We start from the raw sequence: 17,411 nt of genomic DNA, 5'->3' as shown, positions 1-17,411 counted from the left end.
TTTATAACACTTATAATGAGTACAATGGAGGAATCTGTCAAAATTAGTTATGCATTGATGTTAAATTCAAGTTTAGAATAAGTGTGAATTGAGTAGCCTGGTTAAATTACAAATTGACATTTATCATCTGCCATCCTAACTCTTACATGGAACAGAAGAGATTAAGTAGATCCATACTTTTAGACAAGATTAAGCAATGTTTTTCTGTTAATCAAGTACGTTATGACCACCTTTTAATAAAAATCTTTGCTTTGAGCAGGATACAGAGCATCAAGCAGACTGCAGTTACCAGAGGAAATATGGTAATTACTTGCACTTTTTCTCTGGGGCAAGGTCCATGAATCTAAGGACTTTCTCATATTAATAAATAGAATTAACAGTCTGGAAATAGAATAGAGAAAAATTGTATCTTTCCTTTTCACTTACCTTTGCCAGTTGTTCATGAATTTCTAATAAGCTTGGTCTGTTGACCTTATTCCCACTGACGCTGCCAGTGTTTCTATAATAATCAATTTTGGGAACTGGGTCCATTGTGTTATGGCCAAAAGTTTGTAGATAATACATTTTAGTGTGAGTATCATAGGGATGTAAACTAGCTTCTGTTTTCTCCGCATTTTGAAGGAAATTGTCATATAATTCTTTTTTTCCTGGTCTGTAACTGATTCTCAGTCTGTTCTGTGTTTCATCAGTAAAAGATGTTTCTTCATAATGTGGTGGGTCAGAGCCCACATCCTCTTGGGCTGTTTCATTGTTGTCATGGCCTTCGTTAATTATGTTAACTTGAAACCGATTTGCATTTGGATCCGAGAATACATTTGGTGCATTGTTCATGGACATCTTCAGGGATGCTGCAGACTCAGCTCACTGAGCCCTTTACTCTTCTGTGGCTGCAGCCAGTTAGTAGCAGCTACAGCAGAGGGTTTACTGCTGTTTCATACAAAATCTTTGCTCCTCAAGTAATGAAGTTCTGAGAATTTTCTCTTGAATGTCTAAGCAGTCTTCCTAATGTTGTCTGCTGGGTTTCTGCTATAAAAGATATAAATAAAACATTTTTGTTATCTTGCATGGTTTTCCACCGTAAGCTCTCCCTGGCCTAACCAAGTACCCATGAGACTGTCATCCTGTGACTTATTGACTAAAAAATTGATTGAGTCAAAGACTGAGTTTGTGGAGATGTTTCCATCTGTGATGGGCACTCTTAACCCCTTAACCAAACCAGCAGTGGTTTGGTACAGGCCTGAGCCCTAAATGGGCCAAGAACTCCTCTAGTTTCAATCTGTTTTATGAAAACCCAGACAGGAGCAGGGTGCCACAGTGAGCATTCATGTACATGGATCATGCAGTTGGAACATGATAATGCAATGAAAACATGGAAAGCAGGAGGCTGACTCCTCTGTAACCTGTTGCTCACCAAGTCCCTGCCAGGAGAGTTGCTCCCTGTACGGTGCAGGCATTAAGTCTGTCTGAGGTACAGGATTTGCATTTGTCCTTGTTGAATGTCATGAGATTCCTGTTGTCCTGTTGCCCTATCCTGTCTGGGTCCCCCTGAGTCGCAGCCCACAGAAAAGTGGACATGGAGCTGTATAATCTTCTCACCTCCACCTTCCCACACAGGCCCTCATCAAAGAAAACAAACAAGCAAACAAAAACACCAAGAGAAGAAGTGGTGTGTATATTTAAGGCCTTTAGTGAGTTAAGTACCTTTTCAGCAATTTACAGTGTGGGCTAGATGGCCCTTAAATGATCTACAAGTCTTGAAACATATTTCTAAGGAGATTAGAAAGTGTGGTTGTGTAGATAGATCTGTATAATTCAGCAGGAGCCTGGGCCTGTTCAAAGGCACTAAACCAGAGCATGCTTAGATGTTGAAACTCTGCAAGTGATTGTAAAAGCAGAAAGTTTTAGAAACAAAAGACATCTTATAAAGCAATATATGAACTGAAAATCCAGGTAAATAAGCCCATTACAGGCATTTTTTCAAAGTTTCATGCTTTCACAAGAGGTTGGACTAGATGACCTCCTGAGATTTTTTTCAATTTAAATTTCTCAATGATTTCATGAAATGCATTTGGCCGCTTGGCACGAAAAGATAAATATTTCATCAATATTTATAGCTCAGCAATGTAAATCTTCTCTAAAATCACATATCAAAATTATAGTTTGAAGAGCTGATAATCAAAAGTCCTCCATCTTCAGTATGAGGTACACCTAAAGCATATTTTCTCACTTCTTCCATCAGCTATGGATAATATTCTGCTGCCACCTCCCTGCTATGATACCACTTTTTAACCCCCTCATATTTATGTTGGTTTTGCTGCTTAATGTTTTGTAAGCCTCACAGCAATGTTACATTTATTTAGTTTATTTTACTTCTACTGTCTCTAGATTATCAATAGTGTTATTATTATTATACATTTCTTATCACAGATATTATTCTGCTCCCTTCAGCCTTTTAAAGTTGCAAGGAAGTGTTTCATCTTCAGGCATGAAGGAGCAAAAACAAATCTTCTGTCTTTAAGGTCAGTGAAACTATGTTTGTTTTCATCTCCCTGACTGAATGAAATCCCAGTTCTTTGATGACAATTTGCTTTGATGACTTGTGCTACCAAGTAAAATGATTCTGTCATTTCACTGTCTTATTTCCATAATATTACTGTTTTGCTAGGAAAAGTAAAGTTTCTTACCTTTCTGCCGTTCTTGAAAATAACACTTTGGTTTTCACAGTGTATTTCCAGAGGTCTCTCAACTGTTATTTGCCATTAATTTTGTGTTTAGCATTCTAGTATTACACATAAATAATCAAGTTTACCTTATTCAGGGTAATTTAACTTACCATTCAATCCTGTGGTTTTAGGGAAGGACAATCTGCCTCTTTTATTCATGCATATAGTGTGTCCCTCTCTTTGAGGCATTACAGACTGTGCCTTATTGGCCAGATTTTTCTCCTGCTTAATACACTGAATAGACCATCCAATCCCTCTCTTTCAAAACATTTCTAGATGGTGATTTAGAGAGACATTCTAGCTTGTTACCTATTAACCAGCAAATGTACCTATCCATTACAATTACTGACTTTATGGCATTGCAAAATTTCTAAGGGGGCCTGAAAATACTTTTGTTATCTCCATTTCCCTCCCAGCTATGCCAGATTCTGTGCACAGATCATGTTCTCTCTTGTTTTTCACTTCTGCATATATAGTCACGCAGATAACGAGTTCAGCACAGGATCTGCTCGGTGCATTTTATGCAGAAGACATTCAGTGAAGTCAGTGGGACCAGTCGTTGAGGGGTCCTCTTGCCCTACATGCAGTTTTGAACCATTTACCCCTGACCCCTTTTTAAGTTTTATTATGTATATTTAAGGAAAACCTTTGAAAAATTATGTTCTCTGTATTCTTTCCAGGAAGGCTGACTTCCTTGTCTGTTTGGGATGCAGAGAAGGGCAGGCAGGAAATGATGAAGCTTTGTAATCATAAGGGAACTTGATAATTGCTTCCAGCAATAGATTGGGTCAAGAACAAAATTGATAAGATGATATTGGGGTTCTTTGGATATGTTTGCTGTGTTTGTTATGTAGTTTAAAGATTATTGAACTATATTTAACCCAGATAACTTAAGCACCTTCAGCACTCCAACCTGACAGCACAGAGCTCAGCTGTGCTGATTAGATGTACATAAAAAGAATGGCAGTGTCAGGTCTCTGCAGTAGATAATCCTATCCAGCAATAACAGATCACATGAATCATTGTACTGATATCTACCTTGGATTTTATGGTTAAGTTAACTAGGATAAATGCAATACACTGACTCTCTGAGGATCTGGCATTTTTTCTTATGTACAATCTGAAGCAGTTGAGAAGCCCTTATATTCACAAAACTGTTTATGTTTTATAATTCAGCTGGACCGGTGTAGATTGATGTTGGCTTTTCCTCTCTTCCATGCTTCAGACAGAAGATTCATGTCCTTCCCTGTACACTCAAGTATTTCATGTTCCAAATGGCACTTGAGGTCTGCTGTTCCACTGTCTGCCTCTGCCTAGTATATAAGGCAAAAGAAACAACATGTATTTTTCAGAATACATGAAAAAAGAAAGCAGCTGCTGTAACTGATCTCCTTGTCTTAGCTCCTCGTTGCAAACAAAGCTGTTTAGCAAAAGTGACAGTGCTTAAAATTCTAATGCCAGCCTTCTTAAAAACTGAATTGAATTTCTGTCAAGTACTGTCACACTTGCTAAACAGCTGTGTGTATGAGGGTGACCTTGAATATCCAGATTTGAGTCTCTGCTTTCACTGTTTCACTTCTGCTTTGATAGGATCTCCCATGGCCAGTTCTTCAGTGACAGTCCACTCTACAAAGTTGCAGCTGTGGAGAGGGGCTGGAGAGTACAGAGCTCTGCAGTCAGCTCTGGACCCCTGTCCCTCCTGGGGGCTGGGTACAAATGGGTAAGCAGCATGATTGTCTCTGCTCTGGCCTTGCCAAGCTGGTGTAATTATTGCTGGGAGCTGTTAACCAGACAGTTTAAGTTCCAGTTTAAACTGAATCAACTTTTGTTACCAAGTAGTAAAAAACTGGCAATTGACCAATTCAGCTAGAGTTAGATTGGTTACTTAACATTCAGTTTTTCTCTTCCACTTAACATTTGTAGCAATGTAGGAGATGCTGGTGAACTGGGACCGTGGTGATGTTGATTTGGATTGGAGTTCGGAGTAGGTAATATGTTTTGTATAGCTGAATGTTTGTAGTATCAAAAACTTCCTTAATGATGTTTGTTTCCCTTCCAGAAATTCTGCTTGAGTTTCTGTTACTGTAGATTGGGAGATCTATCAAAAAAATACTGATGTGAGTTACACAGTGTTTGCAGAGGACCACATCAAGTTTTCACAGAGAAGCAATGACCTTTCCTCATAACCAGTCAGTAGTAGAGCACCTGCTCTTCTTGGAAGGTGAGAGATGAGTTAGCAACTGATGTGATCTTTGCCTTCCCATTAGTTTCTTAATATTGGTAGATATGTGGACTAGCCCATGTTCCTCTCACCTCAGCAACATGGACACACACCTCTTGCAGGCACCCTTCAACATTTGTTGTCCTCCACTTTTGTATTCTCAGTGTAAAAGGACAGACTATAAGTTTCAGAAAATTGTGTCAGATGAGGAGGGGAGGGTGTTACCATTTAAACATTCACCATTCGTGAGCCTGCCTTTTGTGTTATTCATCTTTTTCTCCAGCCTATCATGAGACACAGTAGAAATGAGATCTTCCTCTGAAGAAGCAGATATCATCTGACTCTTAAAATATTGGCCACCATCCCTTTCTATTGAATTATTGCAGTATTTGTTTTCTGTTAACCGTTTCTTACCTACCATTCCACTGTTCATCAAATAAAACCAACAGGAAGTGCCTTTTGAGTTTGCAACAAATATTTATTTAACAAAATGGATGCCACCAACATATCTCCAAAATGCGGGTATGTATAACAAACGTAACACCAGTTGGTTTCCAAAATGAAATCAACATCAAATTTAAGGCAGGATATTCTGTGAGTTTTCATGCAAGAGCATATTCAAATGTTCCTTTATCCAACCCCTCAACTTCATCTTCCCATGTAGAAGAAGGCATACTGCTGTAGGGGTCTAGCAAGATTTTGAAGCATCGGATAATTAGAAGTCCCAAGAAAACACACAAAATCCCCACAAAGGCAAAGCCAGTTTTTTGCTCTAGAGTCAGAGGGAAGGCAGACATTTCGTTGACGCTCATGCTGGCTGAAGTGTTGCTGCAGTAATTACTGCTCATCGTTGGGCATCACATCCTGGTGACTCTGTGGGGTTTTCACCTCTATTGCTTCTTTGCCTGCATAGAAAAGTCCAATCAGTGTGGTTAGGGCTAAATGGGATGCATGTATCCGAGCTGTAGTATATGAACATTTCAAAATGAAAACCAGCTTGGATTTTAGCAGTGCAGTGTCCTGTTGTTTTTTCACATATAAATTAATATGAAAAAATCACAACTTTTAGCCTCTACACACCATCCACACATTACTGTGCTCTGTTATGAGACAGCAAACTCACAGTTTTCTGGCTTTCTGTCTCCTCAAAACAGAAATTTCAGCACATGGCTGTTGCAAATAGCATTTTGTCAGACTGGGCACAAGTCTACAGATTCTGATTTGGCAATACTCACCAAGGTCTCCACCTGGAGAAACCAGGTAAGTTTTCTGAAATGGCTTTAAATCTCTGTCCTAAAACTAGTTAAACTTGCACTGACCTCAAAGGCAGTTTCAGCCAAATAATGTGGATTTTGCCATCTGATTTAGATCGTGAGTCTAAATAAATAGATCCAACTTGTAAAATAAACCACTGTGTGTACAATTTTAGTGAAGTCTTGAGCCCCAGTTTCAGAAAAAAAACCCTGTGTATTTGAGCTTGTAAGAAAGTGAGCATATTGGTAAAATTACCCCTTTACCTTTCTCTATACATGTCCACTCTAGTGTATGAGGAAAGATTGGTGGGAGAAGAGATAACAGAATTAAATTCCTTTCCCCTAAATCTTCCTCTCATTTGTTTCTTCTTCTTGGTCTTCCCTTTAAACACACACATATCCTTTTTTATATGCCATTTTTACAGGAAACAGCAGGTCTGAACTCTTTCCTGATGGTGCTCAGGGGGCTGACCCTGATGTGTGTCCTATGGAGGGCAGGAGACTCAGGCAACTCCCCCCTGCCACTGCCACCAGGAGAGCTCTGCGTGTTTCCAGCTAGGTGAAACTTTTTATTTTTGTCTGTTTAAGGAGATCTTTTGTATAGATTTTAATTGGGGGTGGGGATGGTTTTGCTTTATTTTAGGTTTTCCGTCAGATATTAGAATCACATCTTTCTTTTGTACCTGTAGACAGCAGGAGATTTGGAAGGACCTGGACATCAAAAGCGCCAAAGGACAAAGGCACTTTTATTCTAAGGGTAGAGCTTGAGGTTTCCTGCCTCTTGCTAACACCTATTTAACGAACGTGCCTCAGGGAAAAACTCTTTTTGTTAATGGTTCCACCGTCTTTTTCCCCAGGGAATTACCAGTATCCATTTATTTCTTGGCAGAGTAATTAGGCCACTTGGAGCTCTGTGCTGCCATGGCTACACCGCTTCAGGTGCCTGCACTGCTAAGCCAGGTTAAAGGGAGCTCTAGTGTCTGTACTCTGTACTGCAGTCATGGCTGAAAGTAGCCACAGTACCCTACAGTTAAGAACAACAGAAAAAGTAAAAATAAGATTTGGTGTTCCTGAGCAGACAGAAATGGACAGAACTTTTATCTTGTTTGGTGTCTCCTTTCTTACTTCTGAATTTGTGGGATTTTTGACTAATTATCCTTTAATGAATAAAAATTTTAAAACAAAGGTTAAAAGGGCAAGACACAAGTCTATTCCTTTTTGCAATAAACTTCAATGCTCTGTGTGCCAGAACATAACCAGTGTTCTGTTTATTCTGTAGAGCTGTGTATGAGATCCTTCCTTGTTTTGAATTATATTCTGCTCTTTGGGTCACGCTATTTTAATTCCTGATAAGCTGGAGAAAAGATCAAGATACAGCCTATTGGAATTAGAAATAATGTCAACAACAAGCAATATTTATTTTCTGAAAATGTATCATAGGTAAAGCCCACCTGCTGTATGGATTTTCATTGGGCATACTTTCAATTTCTCTATTAGGTTTGACCTTACGCAGAGAAAAAAAATCACAGAAAGTTCAATATCACAAATTTATGTCACAAATCAGTTGATTTGAACAAGAGCCAGTCAAGGAAAAAAATTACTTTCCTAAAGTCATAGGGCACTGGGTTATAAAAATTAAATTCAAGGCTTATACTGGAAAATTATACGTAGTCACTACCTAGAAAAGCCAGACCCAAAAACCTCAGTTGCTACCTTGAAAGACATAGAGAAAAATCTTAGGGATGGGCTGGCTGTGGAGAACCCTGCATTTGAGTTGAGTCCAGGCAAATATGTTTGTGTTTGGCATGACATTTCCTCACCACAGAGAGCCATTTTCCAAGAATGTGACTTTCAGTCTTAATAATTTTGCAGGTTACACGCTGGAATTAATGGGATTTGTTTGTGCATTATGTGTTTATCAGGAGACACTATGGGACAGATGTCTGTGCAAACCTGGACTGGTGCTGAAACATGGAAAAATATATCTTAGTTTTATCCAACAAAAGTTTGGCTGAAACAGCTGCATGAGAAAACACCATGCATTTTGCTAGGAGGATGGGGGGAGGGATTGATGCTGGGAAACTCTAATGTGCAGCTTGGTGTTCTTCTCTTCCTTGTCCTGAATTTCAGAAATTGTAATTGAAGCTTTCATGTTCATAGGAAATTTTGCTCTAATTATGTATCCCCAAAACTGTGGTAGCACGTCTGACCTTGAGTGCCTTTTTATTGTTTCCACACTGTAGTGCTGCACACAGGTTAATGTCCTCTCCCAGTCAGTCAGATACCCTGTCATTTGCTGCAGAGTATGTGTCAAGTCCTGAGTCAGAAGACTGAATGCTAACCAACATGGCCTGGATCCAAAAATCCTCAAAGATAGCCTTTAGGAAAGCGTGATGGGGACAGGCATTGTATCAGTTAGAATCTGCAGAGCCATTCTGGGGGTCTGGCCCCAGACTGAGCTCGACTTTTTTTTTTCCACAGGTCAAGAGTCTGCTCCTTGGAGTCGCCTGTATAAAAACACTGAAAAAGAGAAAGGCTTCTTAACATCCTGCTGTGAAATAAAAGGCCGTTGGAAGCCTTTCTAAGGCCAGAATAAACAATCAGAGTCCTAAAGAAAATAGGATTGAGGAAAACAGCATATAGAGCACTGAGCTAGAAAGAACAGAGGTATGAGCTGGGGGTGCTGGCTGTACCTGTGGGGGGTGGAGAAGGGGAACACCATGGGTACTAAGTATTGTGAGGCAGCTGGAAGAAAGATGTTGAAATTCTTATCCTAGGAGCATCACCAGCCCAACTCTGCCAATGTTTGGTGTTGATTGAAGACCCTGGCTCCAGTTCTTTGGTGGTTTGGAGTGACAGGATGACGCTTTTTTCAGATCTAGCCTTTACTCATATGTCTACAGAGAATCTCAGAAGATTAAGAAAGTAAGTAGCCAGAATAATCTTCCTTGTATTTTGTGTTTCAGTCCTTTTTTCACAGAACCCCCTATAGGACTTGTTTTTCTAATGGCTCAGTACTGGAAAGGTGGGTCTCAAGCTGGGAGCATTCATCCTCTTGGCATGATTAAACCTCAGTTGCCTGAAAACCCACTTCATAAACAGTAGTGTGCAACAAAATGGACCAAATCAGTGGCCATCTGTTCACCTCTTGGATGTCTGCAGCCAAGCTGCTGGTTCATGGATGTGGTCATTCTCAAAGTACTTCTAATAGCTTCAGTCCTGAGCTTGTGTTTGAGTAAGAACAAACCTAACTTGAAAAGGTGGTGGTGTGGTTAAGGACATTTAAACAGTCATTCTCTGGGAGTTTTGGAAGCACCTCATTTGCACTTAACTATCTCTTCAGGGAACCTGAACTGTATTCCAGAAATGCTATCACAGAAATTGGACATAGGAGGTGGTAGGATGAAAAGACTAAGAGTGGAGAAGTCCTAATGAAATAGAAATTTGCATGAATATGGAATTCTCCAATGGGCCTGAGCTACCTGAGTTAACAACACGTGGCCAGAAATGCCGCAAAAGCAATGCTGTGACCACACAGCCAACCTGTCATGCTCATGTACACACTCCATATTCTCTAAATTGCAGGGCAGAAGACTGTCTCTTCAGGGTTATAAAAAAATATACAGGGAGGTGAAGGAAGGAAGGCCAGGGCATGGATGCCCAGCAAATGAAGGCAAGGCTCACTGCTCTGCCAGGAGAGCAAAGCCCCACACAAGCAGGCAGTGTTTTTGCAGCATGGTAACTCAGGGTGCAAGCAACACTTTTCCACTTAAACAGCATTCCCCTGCAAAGAAGCAGCAGCCGAGCAGTGACACTTCCATCCTTCCAACAAGCAATGAATTGCAGAAATGAGATTTTATCCTTAGTAAATACGTGAGCCTGGAGTCTCCATCGGACAGGAGCTCTTGTGCTGTGAATGCCTGTATGTAGTCTAGATTTGGGTAATACAGTGATGCAGGAAAATAAAATGCTCATTAGCATCATCCTTAACTTGTGAACGTGGAAAAGTGTTGCCTGCTTCCCTGGGGACAGCGGCTGCGAGAGACTGATTACCTGCAAAGCAATTGTTGCTGAAGGACTGTGCGCACAGCCTTCGCTTTCCCGGCCCCGCGATATCCAAGGAGGGCAGATTTAGGCTCTGCCCCTGCTCCCCCCGCCGCCCCGGGTGCCTCGGTGCCCCCCGCCCCGCCGGCCCGGGCAGCGCCGCAAGGTCAGAGCCCGCCCCCCACCCGCTCGCCCGGCCCGCCGCGGTGCCGACCGCGGTACCCACCCGTGTCCTCCGCGCCCGCGCTGCCCATCGTGGCGGAGCGTGGAGCTCCCGCGGCTCCGGGGCCGCCTCGCCGGCTGTCGAAAGCCCAGGTTGGAGTCCCGACGGCTCCGGGCACAGGGTGGCCCCGGGCGGCGGGGGGGAGGGCAGCTCGCCCGGGCTCCCCTCGCCGCCCGGCGATGCGACCTCGCCGGGAGATGCTCAAAGCGCCCTAATTAAAAAATTAAACACGGCCACTGCTGCTACCGCCTCCTCCTCCACCTCCCCGCCCGCCCCCTTCCATCGCAATTCAGCCGCGCTCCTCGCCGGCCCCCCTTTGCCCGGATTAGACCGAGGAGCGTGGAAACTTCCTGCAAAACACTACGTGCGGTGCATCGGTAAGGGCCGGGCCGGGCCCGCTGCGGAGCGGGCGGGAGCAGCGCTCCCTCCTCTGCTCCACTCCCGCCGCCCAGGCCGGGACTGGGTGTCCCTGCAGCGATGGGGGGCCGGGCTGCGGTACCTCCCGGGCCGGGAGCGCCGGTACCGGGCGAGCAGCGCAGCCCCGGCGCGGAGCGGGACCTGTGGAGCCGCCCTGGGTGCGGCGGGGCCGCTCCGCTGCCGTGGAACTGCGGGCAGGCGCTGACACACTGAGCGAGGCGTGGGGAGCTGAAAGCCTCTTAGGCTGCGCCCGCAGAGCGGACTCGGGTCCTCCCAACAGCTCCAGTAGTAATAACGATTAGAGCCTAAGCCTCGCTTTATATCCTTTCATTAGCTGCGTTTAGTCGATACTGGTTGTATATTAGAGAGACTTCCATTTGCCACAGCAGAAGGTGTTTAAGGTGGATTACGACAGAAGATTCATTTTCCCAAAGCTGGATCTGTATTTATTGCATTAATAAATAGCAAATCTGTTTTAAAGGATGGCGATTCCTTTTTTGTACAGGAATGCACGTGGGTCAGTGGAACAGAACTGTATCACTCTGATATGCATCATGAGACTTTTGAGACTACTGCAGACCTGCTAGCAGAATTGCTCTGTAGAAAATAATTTTAAAACTCCACGTTTCTTGCTACATGCAATAACTCTAGGATAGGTTAAACCTTCTTCCTGATATGATCTGGGAAAAAAGCGGTTTGCATTGCCTGCCATTTTACTGCCCGACTCCTCTGCTGTATCTGCAGTGGACTTCTAAGCATTGGGTCGAGTCAAAATATAGATTTCTCCTGCTAGTAGAACTAATGATTAAACTGATGGGTAACTATGTACTTGCTAATGGTTATTAGTTTGATCTTCTAATGTTGCAGCATCAGTCATGTGGTAAACAATGTCTGTTGCTGAAATTGTAAGTCAAGCTAATTTTTGAAGTGCCTCTCATATTTGAAGATCCAGGAAGACTTTATAAATAGATAGTTTTAAATAGTGTAAGATTGTGCTTTCAGAATATTTATATAAAGAGCCCCTACGGTTCCTAAGGAGCTCTAGTTTTCTTTTTTAGCCCCGTCCCTGAACTACTTGAGGGCCCCATGAAGGTCTCACTAGATGGAAACAGCTGTGGTTTGGGATTTTGGGATTAGCAAACACAAAGTCTGAGAATTTCATGGTACCCCCTCAACTTAGCACAACTGTTAAGGGAGAGTGACATAAATCCAGGCTTTTTCAATAATTGTTGAGCATTGCTATACTTGGAGAACGTTACTGGAAGTAGGTCTTGGGAGTAGGCAGGATGACTATGTCTGCTCTCACTGGGAGTGAGGGACAACATTGACAGTAGAAACACATAAATTCTGAGTGGGGGTGTCTTGTCTCTTCTAGTGGAATTTGGGCACTGATGCTGGGCCTTTCACTGCCATTTTTCCTGGAAAAAGTTTACCTGTGGAATCTTACACCTTGTAGATGTGATATTATCCTTTTGTTTTGTTGTTCTTGTAGGATTAAATGTTGAGGTTTTTTAACAGTGAAATAATTACCCCTCTTGTACTATGACATAGCAGAGGTTGCCATGTTGATTATTTCTAGGAATCTGATACTCATGTTCTAATTTAAAGGCTTTTCTTTTGATTTTATGTATTGGAGAGTCCACTTCTCAGGGAAACAAAAATGGCAAAGAAACTGGCCAGCACCAGGGAATGAGTCTCCCTCTTCAGCTACCAGTTGTCAGCAGACAAGTAGCACTGTTTTTCTGTTCAGTGTACGTGACCCATTCTAAGTACACAGACAAAGGGAGCGTTTACTACTCTTTGCTTGCCCTTTCTTTATCAGGCTCCATCTTTTCTATCTTCAACAGAACAATAACTATCACTTCCATCTGACTACAATCATATTTGCTGTTAATTTGATCCGTGTTTAGGGAATGTTGTTTTTCCTCAAAGGAGAGCCCTTGATCAGACATAGAGATTTTATAATCATTTGGTAATTTGTTACTTTGATCTTGCAAATTCAACTGGCCTAATTTAAGGTTGGGCAAGTGGGTGCCAGTGAGTGAGAAGCAATAAGGAACCTTTGGATCTATTAGCTGGTTAATACTTTTGATGTTTAAGGATCACTTGAGTGGTGTAGGTGTTAAGAAAATATAACTGCTTTGAGGGACAACTAACTCCATTGTAACTTGCTTTTCAGTATAGCTTTAAAGAGCTCTTTGAGAGTTCTTTCCCAAGCAAACTCTCCCTTAAGTTGCTAGAAATTTTAAATGGGCTGAAGTGGGCAGAGTCAGTGAAGAAGACAGTGCACAGAAGAAACAGATCAAATTGAAAATCCCCTCCTAAGCAAATTTAAGCAAGTTTTTGAGAATACGCATAATCAGAAAGCAATAGTATGTAGGGGATATAAAAGCACTAATAGAGGGGCACAGCGGAAGTGTGTGAGGATGATATAATAATTTATGTATTGATCACAGTAGCAAGTGGGAATTATTTGAAGTAATTTAATTCAGGGTATTTAACATTTGTTCTACCACGTTTTTTTCTGTAATATTAAACATAGGAAACATGTAGCGATTCAGAAACTGAAGAAGGTTGAAAATCACCACTTTGAAGTCCAACCAGTGTTAGTGTGGGCAAAGGTGGAAGAGGGAATGCATACAGTGAAAATCAACAGTGCCACCTTGTATGGGTGGGACAAGAGAGTTCAGCCATGAGGAAGGCAAATGGCCCCAGGTGTGTCTCCAGCTCCTTCACCCCGGGATTGGGGCAAGCCCCTGGCCAACGAGGGAGAGGGCAAAGGGAAGGATGGGTTCTCTTTAGACCTGCAGGACGTGGTGTTTACTGCCTCACAGTGAAAGGCAGACGTGGTGGGTATGTTAGGGGCACTCAGCCTGACAGTGGGGACCACATGTTGTGGAAGGAAGGACCAAGACACAAGCAGGTTGCTTAGTTTACTTCTTTTGTACCTTCAGTAGCTAGAATAATGTCTGGGGGGAAGAGAGAGTTGTGAGTTGTTTTAATATAGGACCAGTAAAAGTGCTACCAAGAATCTGGTGTTATGCAACCTTTTAGGTGTAAAAACTAGGTGATTAAGATTTAGACTCTTAAGCTGTGGGCAAGGGTTGCATAATACTGAAAAAAATTTATGAGACTTAGGGAGATGTAAGCCTTTCATGAGGGACAAAGAAGTTAGATCCCTGCAGATCAAGTAGAGCAGGTCTCCTGTGTGACTGATCCCACGTTGCTTCTCAGACTAGGAAGATAATGTTTAATTAGGAAGATAATGTTTAATTGCAAAGAGAGCATTTGGGGAAGATTGTATTTGTTTTACTCCAGGAGCATTATAAGTATGCAAAAGAGGGTGCCAGTTGCAGAGTAGGGTTAATTTTAATTTTTTTAGCACAAAGTAAAGCAGTGTAGGTTGGGTGCATCCTTAGGCAATGCAGACTGGTCTGGAAATACTTGTGTCTCTGCAAAAAGGAATCTTTAAATAAGCTACAAAAGTCAAATGATTCACAAAGCGAATCTGTTGTTAAAGCAACACTTCTCCAGCTGCACTCAGGGCTTCCTGGAGAGTGGACAGGGTCTAGAAAATGCTAAGAGAAGCCACATTTAGGAGCCACAGCAACAAAAACATGTGTGATGTGTTCACCATACAGGCACCACATAGGTGAGAACAATGTCTGCCTGAAAACAGTAATTTACAAAAAAAAAAAAAAAAGTCATATGGATTTAAGACCTGTGAGGCTCAGAAGTCCCATTTACTGAAATTCCATACAAACTGACTTTCAGGAACATAGAATATTTTTAAAAGTTCCACCCATTGAAAGTGTTGATGAGCTGCTTTTGATCATGACTTAACTGGAAACAAAATTAAAACCAATATTGAGATAAACCAAAGACCAGTTGAAATGGTCCTTTCTAAAAGGATGATACATATTTGTTCATTAGCAAGTTGAAAGCAATGTCTTGTTTGTCACTGAGGACTTGAGACTTGAATTTAGTAACAGACTGGAGTTACTATTTTGAAAAGAATGGTGGTACTTAGAACACATGTAATTATTTAGCTCTGTAACTACTACTTGTACAAGAGACTTCCAGGAGCTGTTCCTTTACAGGTGCTTATATTTACATATATATGCAAGAACATTAATAATACTCCATTATCCTCAACTCCATGTGTGAATCAGTGCTGTCAACTCTGCTTGCCAAGAATGTACAGCCATTATGCCAAACACCCTCCCTACAACTGAGAGACACTATTTACATGAGGGGATGGCGAGAGGAATTTGTTAGGACGGCAGACCAGGAACACTTGTAGCAGTGTTGTACTAAATGAGGGATACCCTTGTAACAGGAACATCCCTCAGAAACCTCATCTGTCTCCTGTAAGGACATGAACAAAGGCGGAAGAGATGTTGAAAGTCCATATATCAAATGATAATTTTAAAATATTCCCAGGAGGGATCAGTAGTGTGTAATAACTGAGGAGACTTTCTCAGCACAAATACAGGGATGGAAAGACAATGGTTTTCCTTTTTTTTTCACTTACTATGCTAAGTAGATAATTTTTTTATTATGTTTATTTCAATCATTTTATACTCAGAAGTCTTCCTAGGAAAAAAATCAGTTTTCAACGCAGTTTTGTAGACCAAAGAAATCCCACTTTTTAATCCTAGTTCACTCCTTGTCAGGGCTCCAATAGCTCTTTGTAGGATAGTTTTCCCAACTTTATTATTATTCTTTGAAGACAGAAATGTCAAGTGATTATGTGTGAGGCTTGTAGAAAAGGAGGCAAGACTCCCATAAAAATTCTGACACAGGCAACTGACCTAAACAGGATGCTGTAAATTGGAGTTGGAGTGCAAGGGGGACAGGGCAAAGCCGGTATCACTCCTCCAGGCTTTAAGCTAAACTATGCCCCAGTGCAGCTCTGATCCAAAACACCTCTTCATCTCTGGATGTGTATGGATTGTACAGTTCTGAATATTTATTGCTAGACACATTGTGTGACACCTGAGTTTACTCTCTGCGTGCTGGGCTGTGGAGGGTTGACCTTGGCTGTGCCCACCAAGCTGCTCTACCACTTTTCTCCTCAGCAGGATGGGCTTGCAGAAAATAAGATGGAAAACACCTCGTGGCTCAAGATAAAGGCAACTGAATAAAGCAAAGGCTGTATGTGGAAGAAAAGGAAAACAAGATTTATTCTCTACTTCCTGTCAGCAGGCGATGTCCAGCCCCTTCCTGGGAAGCAGAGCTTCAGTACACACAGCAGGTGCTCCAGAGGACAAATGTCATAATGAATGTCCCCTATTCCCCCTCCTTTTTCTTGACTTTTATTCCTGAGCAGATGTCATACAGTATGGAATATCCCTTTGGTTAGTTTGGGTCAGCTGTCCTGGCTATGTCCCCTCCCAAGATCTTGCCCGCCCTCAGCCTGCTGGTGAGGGGGGAATGTTGGAGATACAGCTGTGATGTATCCCAGCAAACACTGAATTGTTACTGAACACCTTGCCAGCTGCCAATACAGAGCACACACATGAGGGCTGCTGTGGGGAAAAATGACTCCATCTCAGCCATACTCATGGGCCCGAAAGGTACACAGACTTGAGGAGGTAGCAGCTGAAATAGCCAGTAAGTTATTTGGAACAAGTAGGCAAACTGTGTGTAAGAACCTCAATAATTCTTCCTGTTACTAACATCCATGGGCCCATTGGCACAGGAATTGTGTCAGCTGCTTCGTGATGTAATACGGGGTTAGGGAGTTTAGGATTCCTACACTTGAGATGCTTTGTGCAAAGCACAGTTGAACAGAGATCTGGTACCAGGGTTTAGTAACCTCAACATGGGAATTACTGCCCTTCATCCTGCAGAAGTGAGAGCTGTAAAATGTAATGACAGCAATAGCAAGTAAACGTTAACTCCTTCAGTGATGATTATTACTGCAAATACCAAGATACTTATCTAATTATGGTTAATGTGTGAACAGAATTACATGTCTTATCAGACCCCTGGACATGCCTTTCTACCTTTATCTGGGATGTAGATTCTTGGGGTATTTCTTAGTATCTTTAAACTTTCTCAGAAATCTCAGATGGTACCAACACTTGCTGTGACAGTCATGAGGACAGGCAAAAGAAAGGACCATCAGCTCATAAGGAGTTTACTTCCAAAACCCACATTAGTCCAGGTCAGTAGGTCAGCAACCAGAAGCCACTAATCTAAATTCATTGCAGAGGATTGAATGGCTTTCCTTTTATAATAGATGTTTATATACTATTTGGTTACCCCTTTGGAAATGCTTCTGTGCTCGTGATTAGGGAAATGATTAAACATTGTCCAAATGATTAATGTTTTTACTTCTTCTAAAAATATCACTTAAAACCTATTGTTTTCCCCAAGAGACAAACTGGAATTGAAGAAGCCAAAGGAAGTTGAGAGGAATATACTGCAGATTCTGCCTCATAAGTAAATGAACGTCTGACAGGATGAATGCTAGAGAATGCAAAATGTTTAGTACCGTGTGTGTGGTACAGACCTATGTGATT

General features: G+C 41.9%; 2 protein-coding genes and 1 long non-coding RNA gene across 4 annotated transcripts in view; 1 reads left to right on the top strand and 2 right to left on the bottom strand.

Moving 5' to 3' along the window:
* The window catches only part of SLC12A1 (solute carrier family 12 member 1), a 44,071-nt gene extending 43,234 nt beyond the window's left edge, over positions 1–837 (bottom strand). For both annotated transcript variants that reach the window (XM_050309118.1, XM_050309117.1), the window contains exon 1: positions 427–837. In XM_050309118.1, the coding sequence (XP_050165075.1) occupies positions 427–837 (411 nt within the window). The remainder of the gene's footprint in view (positions 1–426) is intronic.
* Positions 1–9,127, top strand: part of LOC126636691 (uncharacterized) — a 45,386-nt gene extending 36,259 nt beyond the window's left edge. Inside the window, exons 10-17 of the long non-coding RNA XR_007628113.1 lie at positions 260–302; positions 2,449–2,519; positions 4,314–4,443; positions 4,783–4,944; positions 6,099–6,204; positions 6,623–6,756; positions 8,679–8,864; positions 8,975–9,127. This is a non-coding gene — a long non-coding RNA (uncharacterized LOC126636691). The remainder of the gene's footprint in view (positions 1–259; positions 303–2,448; positions 2,520–4,313; positions 4,444–4,782; positions 4,945–6,098; positions 6,205–6,622; positions 6,757–8,678; positions 8,865–8,974) is intronic.
* CTXN2 (cortexin 2) lies at positions 5,402–10,674 on the bottom strand. The gene is made up of 2 exons (XM_050309120.1): positions 10,468–10,674; positions 5,402–5,849 (listed from the first exon to the last, which is right to left on the bottom strand). The coding sequence occupies exon 2, from the start codon at positions 5,790–5,792 to the stop codon at positions 5,547–5,549; it is 246 nt and encodes an 81-aa protein (XP_050165077.1). The 5' UTR covers positions 5,793–5,849; positions 10,468–10,674; the 3' UTR covers positions 5,402–5,546.
* Positions 10,675–17,411: the final 6,737 nt, after the last annotated feature.

This window comes from Myiozetetes cayanensis, unplaced genomic scaffold (genome assembly GCF_022539395.1).
Source record: "Myiozetetes cayanensis isolate MyiCay16 unplaced genomic scaffold, myiCay2020 scf14, whole genome shotgun sequence".
NCBI lineage: Eukaryota > Metazoa > Chordata > Aves > Passeriformes > Tyrannidae > Myiozetetes > Myiozetetes cayanensis.
This window is presented reverse-complemented; position numbering and strand designations above follow the sequence as displayed.